Source organism: Grammomys surdaster, unplaced genomic scaffold (genome assembly GCF_004785775.1).
Source record: "Grammomys surdaster isolate TR1022 unplaced genomic scaffold, NIH_TR_1.0 125984, whole genome shotgun sequence".
Classification (NCBI taxonomy): domain Eukaryota; kingdom Metazoa; phylum Chordata; class Mammalia; order Rodentia; family Muridae; genus Grammomys; species Grammomys surdaster.
Genome location: NW_021620800.1, coordinates 3125137 through 3134228, shown reverse-complemented (window position 1 = coordinate 3134228; position 9092 = coordinate 3125137). Strand labels below are relative to the sequence as shown.

Sequence of the window (9092 nt, the reverse complement as noted above, 5' to 3'; positions counted from 1 at the left end):
CGCCGCTGTCCCCGAGCCCCGGCCGGCGCGCCCAGCCCGGCCTGCGCACCCAGCCCTCCGGCGCGCCCATGCCCTGGCGCGCCCTGCCCGTCGGACCCCGGGCCGCCCGCGTTGCGCCGCACGGTGCCTACGAGGGTGCGTCGGTCGGTCCGTCCGTCCTCCCGGCCGGCCCCTCGCCTAAGCCCGGAGCCGGGAGGCCGCGCCGCGCCAGCCACGTGACGCGCCCGCCGAGCCGCAGTGGCGCTGACAGGGCGGGCGGAGGCGGCTGGGGCGGGCCGGGGAGGGGGGCGCACGCCCCGCCTCGGGGTGCTGGACAGCTCCAGGCACGCGGCTCCGGCCGGGTCCCGCTAGCTATGAACCTTGGCCCTGCGATTAGGGCTGGCAATGCGCCTACGGCTCCAGGCAGCGTTCGCCTCGGCCCTTTGATCCCAAGATCTGGTTTTTTCCCCCCGAAGCCAGGCGACTGTGCTGGGAAAGAGAGACTGAGATGGGGTGGCGTGGAAAGGGCTGCTGGTGACCAAGACAGTGCGTGGAGGCCCAGGGCTGGGGCCTGACTTCTTCCTAATGCAATGCGTTCCTTGGTGATTTGCTTTGAGAATTCCCTCCTCCTGCTGGCCCTCTGTCCTCCTCATTTACCTCATCCTGCCCCTAAAGTGGCTCACTTGTAAAAAGTGAGGCCTGTGTGGGGACATTGATGAGAACCCTGAGAAGACTCAGGACACCCAGCTGTGTCTCTGACCGGTTCAGTAACCCCGTCATCTTCTGGGGAACAGCGATGATGTATGATTTCCAAGCGTGTGGTTGTCATCTGGAGACGACCTGCCAACCAAGGGTTTGAATCCAGGAGAGTCAAAACCCAGAATGAACTTGGGAGAAGAATTGAGGAGTTGGGGTCAATTGAGGTCAGCAGTCCTTTAAAACTGTTACTAAACAAAAGGCCCCCAAAAACCCCTTAGCAAGGAGGCTCCACAAGCTCGGGGGACCCTCACCTTCCACACACCCATGCTCCTGTGTGCATGCCCTCACAGACACTGTCACCCAATAAGATTATGAAAGTTGAGGGGAGTGGTCCATTGGTGAAAGCTGTGGACACGGGAATTCATAAACTCATTTTCACTGTACAAGAACCAAATGCTTCTTTGGGGAAACTCTTGAGTTTTTCTGTGTTTTCTTGTTCTCCTTCTAAGCCTTCTGTGATTGTGCCAGAGCAGACTTTCCCAGGGAATGTTAAAGGGTTTAAAAAATCAGGTAATGAGGAGGCAGTGGTTGGAGAGATGGCTCAGTGGTTAAGAGTTCCTGCTGATCTTCCAGAGGATCTGAATTCGGTTTCCAGCACCCATGTTGGTCTGTACCTCCAAATCTAGAGTGTCTGATAGCCCTTTCTGACTCCTTGGGCACCAGGCACATGTATGGCTCACATAGACACATGAAGACAAAAGACTTGGTGGCACATGTTAGCATCACACGTAGCATTGCAATTGCAAATAGCTCATTATCTAGGAAGAAGAATCTGTGAGTTTGTGACCAGAGCCTGTACCACCATGACCCCGGAAGGAAAGAAAAAAAGAAAGACAGAAAGAAAGACAGACAGAAAGAAAGAAAGAAAGAAAGAAAGAAAGAAAGAAAGAAAGAAAGAAAGGAAACAGAATGGCATGGGTTCTCAACACACACACATATGAACTAGCTACATACACATACATATATACACATATATACACATATATACATATATATATACATATATATATACTATGTAAGCCAGGAATTCCATTTTGGGGTACATATTTGAAGTTTAAAGAAGCGGCTCCTGTACACCATTCACCATTATTGATAAAACATTGAAGCAATCAAAGCATCCTTTGGTAGATGAATGAGCAGCTGTGATGTGGCATACAGGACTGGGCGATGCAGTATACTCCATCTAGAAAGACGGACATTCTGATATATGGTGCCCACACGGATGAATCTTGAGAGTGTCACCCATGTAAAACAAGCCAATAACAAAAGACAGATGCTATATGAGTCCATCCAAATGAGGTGCCTAGAATAGTCAGCATCATACGGACTAACCTTCCCTTAGCAGGTTGGCTGCTGTGTCCCATGTGTATCAGTAGGAGTCAGAGAGGAGAGAGGCTATGTCTACACTCAATGTTCTGACCCGTGGACAGCTGAATGATTCGTAGCCTAACACTCCCTGAAAAAAAGCAAGCTTGAGACGATACCAGTCTAGCACCAGGCAAGACCAGCCGCGCTCCCAGGATTGGGAGCAAGCTAGAAACTAGAAGAACCACACTTAGGACCATAAGCCCCAGGCAGAAGTGAGCCCATGACAGACAACCCTCACAAGGGACTACTTGGGCAGGCCAGGTAAGGATGAGATGAGTACCAGTCCTCCACAGCACAGGCCTGGGCAGTCAGAGGAAAGACCATGCCTGAGATGACCCCCTGCCCTGTGCCATAATGCATGAGTAAGGCATAGCACTCATGAAACCATTCCTGAGATGACCCCAGACACTCAGAGACTCCAAGTGCCACGGAGAAGAGAAAGTAATGGAGAAATGGAAGCAGAAGAGAAACAGAGGGATGGTGGCACAATGAAGAGAGGCAGAACTGGAGACTTGAAGGTCGTGAGGAACAACCTCATGTGAGTAGCCAGTGATGACACCTGGGACCATGGTGGGGTCCTGGCCTGTGCTGCCACCGGAGACACGACTTGGTCCGCATATGGCTCTGCAGCAGCAGGGGTCTGTCACCACCAAAGGCCAGGGAGACAACCCTGGTCTGGGCTGCTGCATGAGACATGTTGATGTCTGAAGGCTGTGCATAACTGGCCCCACACTTCACCTGAGCATCATGGGAGAGCTGCCCTTGGGGCACAAGAGAGGATAACTGACCCTAGCCACCTGCATCACTCAGGAGAGTGGGCCCTGCACATTTCAGAAGCTGCTGGTGAGCTGGCCCCTGAGGATACAAGCGTGGGAGAGCTGGTCCTACCACTCATCCCCCATAAGGTGGCACAGATGAGCAAGAGACACCCTCCTCCCCGCTTCCCCAATCACCACCTGTGGCACGTGGGAAACCTAGCCCTGGGATCATGATTTCAGGAGAGCTGGCTCTGCCTCTCACAGGCTGCAGCACTTGGGAGAGCAGTCGCTGCGCCTTACCTGGGCAGCACAGTAGAGCTGGCTTTGACTGGTTTTGGGTAAACAGGCCCAAGGGAGTGCGTGAACATGCTTCTTGCCTGCTACGCAGTGGTTTGGACAAGGAAGAGATGTTTTCCTCTCTTCCTCATCCCTTACAGGCAGAAGAGGTGGCCCCCGGGGTCATGAGAATGGGAAAACTGGCCCTGTTCCTCACCAGCTGCAACACTCGGGAGAGCAGGCTATGTACCTTGCCAGGGCAGCAGTGTAGAGCTAGCTGACCATGGTTGCTGGAGTTGAAGGTGAGCCGTCCTTGAGGGTGTGAGAACAGGAGAGCCGGCAGGCTGACCAGCTCAGATGGCTCACAGGCCCAGATCTGGGGCTTTGAATTGGCTCATGCCAGCGCCTACCCCATAGATAAACTGCTGGAGTGCATGAAGGGGCCTGTCCCACAGATTCAAAATGACAGGATGTCCATGACACAGGACAACAACAGAATGTCTAAGAAGAGTCCCAGTGGGTTCCAGTATTGATAGAGTAGCAGAAGCCAGAGGCCTCAAACCAGACCAATGAATTCTTGCAATGAACATTTGCAAGCAAAAAAGTATAAACAAAAGGTTATACTGTGGGACACACTGTGATGCACTACAGCTTCCAAAAGGAGGTGGTTTTCTTTTTCTCTATTGGGGGGAGAAGGTTGCAAGGGTGGGAGGGGAGGGAGAGACAAGTGGGATTGGGGTACCTGATGTGAAACTCACAAAGAACCAATAAAAAGGCTTTTTTATTTTGTTTTGTTTTTTTGTTTTGTTTTTTCGAGACAGGGTTTCTCTGTGTAGCCCTGGCTGTCCTGGAACTCATTCTGTAGACCAGGCTGGCCTCAAACTCAGAAATATGCCTGCCTCTGCCTCCCAAGTGCTGGGATTAAAGGCATGCGCCACCACTGCCTGAAAGAGGTTCTTTTTGTTTTTTTTTTAAAGAGTTCAAACTGTTAAACGCCATGTTATATGTCTCTTACCGCCATTACAAAATTAGAATTTAAAATACTAAAAGCGAACTAGCGACATATATGGTTCTAACTATATTTCCATGTGAGCTGTGAGTAGGGTAGCCTCCTGGGTGGCTGCTGCTTACTTAGGGCAAGCTCTCCATGTCTCTGTCATCCGGGAGCCTTAGTCTTACACAGTGGGAAAGGGCAAGGCTCAGAGCAGAGTTGTGGTCACCATGGGAAGTTCTCAGGCTATAGACCACCTGCTAGCTATGTTCATCTGCAGAAAGATTCACGGCCAAGTGCGTCTAGCCACATCCTTAAAGCCATTGTTATCTGTTTGCATTTTTAGTTCATTTATTTATTTTATGTGTATCTGTCATGGGCACCCATTGGGGTCAGAGGACAACTGGGTGGGTCCCAGGAATCAAACTCAGATGTCCACCTATTGGCAAGCACCTTTACCTAAGGAGCCATCTTTCTGAACCCCATTGCTACAGACCGGCAGCCATAAAAATCATCTTTCCTCCAATATCGTGCAGTGATTTAAAAATATAGGCTTGGATAATGAGAGGATATGTGTTTTAAGAGCACCATTCAAACATACACACACGCACGTGTACATGCAAGCCTGTATGTGCGTGCACACATGTGTGCACATACACATACACGTGCACTAACATGCAAGCGTGTGTACGCAGAGGCCTATATTGTCATAGAATGTAAACGCCAGGGCATCTTGGTTTGTGCAACCTTCTGAGTACAGCTCCAGACTTCAATCAAGAGCCTCCTCTGGCCTTGCCGGAGTGTTCAGAAGTGTGCTGAAGCAGTGCTGACCTGGGAAGAGTCAGTCTAATCCAGCAAGCCTTGCTGGATTAGAAGGCTCTCCAAGGTGAGTTAATCCTGTCGTTCCACAGGAGCGAAGATTTTCTGTGGAGCCAGAGACACAAGTAAAGATAATGGAGGCTGTGGCTGGCAAGATGGATTAGGAGTCTTGGAATAGAGTCCTCCACCACCTGAATACTCTTTGAGATGGCTTAATGGTAGAGCACTCACCTAGAGCCCACCAATGACGAGTTGACTAACAAAGGAGCGCTTGCCTCGGAATCCACCAGTGAGGGGCTGTGAGCACGGTTCAGTGGTAAAGTGTTGCCTAGTGTGGGTTCAGTTCTCAGGACTGGGAGGAAGGAAGGGAAGCGTGTATGCAGGTATGAAGCTTTCATCTCGGGCTTCCCTCTCTCACTCTCACCCTGAGGAAAGCCACACTGCAAACTGTCCTGCGGTCACCATGGTGAAGGTAAAGAAAGGACACATGGTGAAGGTAAAGAAACTGTCTGGCTAACAGTTGGAGAGTTCCTGCCATCTTTTTTTTTCTTTTTGACAAAGTTTCACTATGTAACCCTGACTAACCTGGAACTCACTACTGTAGACCTTGAACTCACATCTGACACTGGTCCCTGAGTGTTGAGATTAAAAGTGTGTACCACCCAGCTGGTGTGTGTGTGTGTGTGTGTGTGTGTGTGCATGTGCATGTGTCTGTCTGTCTACAAAGGTCACAAGAGGATATTGGATTTCTTAGGGCTGGAGTTACAGGTAGTCATGAACCACTGTACATGGGCACTGGGTATTGAACTCAGGTTCTCTGCAAGAGCCGTCCACACTTTTAACCACTGAGCCATCTCTCTGGCCCTCTATCCTTTGCTGCTATTTTTTTTTAAGCCACTAAGCGTGATGGTGCTTTGTTTTGGTGTGCAGTAGGAGGCTACTTGTATATATTCAGAGGCGCTCACACACGTCAGGCCGATTCTCTCTGTCTTTAGTGAATAAGGGGTTCCTGGGTCTGTGATGTCAGTACCCCCCCCGGGGATGTGGAGCTGTGAGCTGGGGTCGCAAAGGTGAAACAGCTGCTAGGAGCAGCGGTGTCTGGTCCTTGCCAATGCCAAGCTGGTGCCTGTTTTTCTGTGAAGGCTTCCATCAACCACCCCCAGCACCTCGCCCTCCTCCCTGAACGAGCACAGACTTTCTTCTGGTGGCCAGGGAAGGGAGGGGCCCCATCGTGGGTAGAAATGGCCTCCAGACTCCAACTTGGAAAGTTGGAAGTTACAGGAGTGGGGGGGAGGGTGAAAGGATCGGGAAGTAGATACTTGTTTCTAAGTTAAACTTGCTAGACAGAAACGCTTGGCAGCATCTGGGAGGCAGGTTCCAAATTGATGAGACACCGCGTTTTGAATTTTAAACAGTTATGGGGTAGCCGCTGACTCTAAAGCTCACAGGCTGGCCAGGATGAGCTCACCGGATACAGAAGTGACGTGTGTTTGTTGTTTGTAAAGTAAACAAAAGGACCACCCAAGAACAGCGCTGTTATATTTGCTAGTGTTATGTCAGCAATCTTTTCCACTCTCCTGTTTGGATGAGTTTTCATTTATATTTTAGTTAGTATACAGAACAATAGGTTACATTATGGCGTTTCCACGTATGTATTTCATTATTCACTGTTCTTATTCACTCTCTGTTATCTCTCTCATCCCCTGCCCCTCCCCTCACTGGTCCCTATCTCTCCCAAATACTTCTGTATGTGTGTGTGTGTGTGTGTGATATGCTAGATATATACATTAGAGAAAGACAATGTGTATTATGAGAAAAACAGTAATGTATTTTTTTTCTCCTGATTACCTTCTCTTGTTTTTCTCTTCCTTTAGACCTCCTTAACTCTCCTACTTAGACCCCTGTCTACTTTCATGTTTCATTTAAAACATCTAGAGGGACTGGAGAGATGGTTCAAAACTTGCTGCTCTTGTAGAGGACCAGGTTCAGGGGATCTAATGCCCTCTACTGGCCTCCTTGGGTACTGCATGCATATGGTGCACATAACATACATGCTGACAAACACTCATACCCATAAAATAAAAATAAATTGTTGGCTCAGAGGTTAAGATCACTGAATGCTCTTCCAGAGGTTAAGATCACTGAATGCCCTTCCAGAGGCCCTGAGTTCAATTCTCAGCAACCACATGGTGGCTCTCAATCATCTGTAATGGATTCCAATGCCCTCTTCCGGCGTGTCTGAAGACAGCTACAGTGTACTCGTATACCTAAAATAAATAAAGATATCTTTAAAAAAAATTTTAATCACAGGGCTGGAGAAGAGTCTCAGTAGTTGAGAGCACTTGTTGCTCTTCCAGAGGACCCATGGACCCTCCCCAGCACCCACGTAAGGTGACTCACAACTGTCTGTAACTCCAGCTCTGGGGTCGGAGGAGTCTGCATTCACAGGCCCATGTCCATACGCACACACATACTCATAATTTAAAAGAATAAAAATAATTTTTAAAAATCCGATCACATTGTTAGCAATCACACCACCATTTATCCCCAGAACCTTCTGCATCTCCTTTAACTTCTGTTAAACAATAAACCCTCATCCCACTTCCCCTTGGCCTCTGGCAAGTGACATCCGGTGTCTATCTCTCATCTAAATGGAATCGTACGGTGTCTGTCCTTATGGGACTGGCCTGATCGCTTTTGAAAATGCTCATAAATGTATCACTTACAAAAATGGACTCGTGGTCAGCAGTTGCACGGCTTGTCCTGTTTGGCAGCACCCTTCCATGTTTCCATACAAAGGTCTGCACCATCATTTTTAGTCTCTGCCCTACACAGATAGCAGTGCAGTCATGGACATACCAGTCCCTCTTGGACAAAACCTTCACCGACTAGTGTCATGTTGCACCTAAAGGGTGGAACTATTCCAACTCTGTCATTCCCTCCCTCAGAGTCCAGAACATCCTCACTTTCTCAGTGACTCTGGATTAGCTTATCTTTGTGTAATACCGGCATCACTCAAAGATATTTCAAGCCCCGTTCCAGACCAACGACATAAAACAAGCATCTTGATAAAGCAAATTACACAGGTTTTTTTGGCATGAGGCTGTGTTATGGTAACTGTGCAGGAACAAGAGATGTTTAAAACTCAGTGTGCATGCCGTAATCAAGCATCATTTTATTGTCAGAGAGCCTACGAGCTGTTGGGAACACGGTTCTAGTAAACTTCCTTGGTGCAGGCTTGCACAGATCTTCAACTTGCAAAGACCATAGTGGTCCACGGAGCATAGCAAAGACCACAGCTGCCTACAAAGTGTATATTTCCGTTTGCCTTCCTGAGTTGTGTAGTCCTACACGTAGATCACAGACCTGGCTGTCAGGGAACTCTCTATACAAACCAGGCTAGACTCAAACTCACAGAAATCCACCTGCTTCTGACTCCCAAATACTGGGGCTAAAGGCACACGTGTGCCACCATGCTCAGCACTCTCTACTTCTGAATACTTGTTTCCCTCTGAACAAATCACACCGACAACAAACCCCCACGGAAATGGGAGACGCTGTGCCTCCACAGGTGTCTCGGAACAGGACTTGACTCACTCCCTCAGCAAAGGGGTTCCAGGCTATTTTATCTTTTCAATTAGTGAACCATTAATATCATAGCAGCCAAAATAATTGTGCCAAAAAGCTTCTTGGTGTCCTTCCAGCTCTTAAATCTGAAATAGCCACCAAGGGAAAAAAAAAAAAAGGTAAGGTATCCCTCACTGGAAACACAAATTCACACTCCCACAGGCATCTCATGCCAAGTTTTCAGCTTTGTCTCTGGCACTGAAGGGACAGAGTGTAGACTGATGTCAATGAGCATGGATTTCCTTCCTCCACACTGGAGTCCTGTACTTTTCACAAAAGAAGTATATTAAACAAAACAAACAACCGAGCAAACAAAAAACACAAGGGAGTAAACCAGGCTTAGTGGCTCACTCCTTTAATCCCAGCACTCTGGAGGCAGAGGCAGGTGAATCTCTGTAAGTTTGAAACCAGCCTTATCTACAGAGTACGTTTCAGGACAGTCAGGACTCTATGAGACCTTGTTTCAAGGAGAGAGAGAGAGAGAGAGAGAGAGAGAGAGAGAGAGAGAGAGAGAG

At 48.8% G+C, this 9092-nt stretch overlaps 1 protein-coding gene and 1 non-coding gene across 2 annotated transcripts in view; one reads left to right on the top strand and one right to left on the bottom strand.

The window, feature by feature from the left end:
- Lrp3 (LDL receptor related protein 3) overlaps positions 1-1004 on the bottom strand; it is a 14036-nt gene extending 13032 nt beyond the window's left edge. The window contains exons 1-3 of the mRNA XM_028754200.1: positions 990-1004; positions 395-468; positions 42-243 (exon numbers count right to left, since the gene is read on the bottom strand). Coding sequence (XP_028610033.1) covers positions 42-243; positions 395-468; positions 990-1004 — 291 coding nt within the window. The remainder of the gene's footprint in view (positions 1-41; positions 244-394; positions 469-989) is intronic.
- A 1060-nt stretch (positions 1005-2064) lies between these two features.
- LOC114609831 lies at positions 2065-2192 on the top strand. Its single transcript, XR_003709587.1, has one exon. It is a non-coding gene; the product is annotated as a small nucleolar RNA SNORA17 (small nucleolar RNA).
- The last annotated feature ends 6900 nt before the right edge of the window (positions 2193-9092 follow it).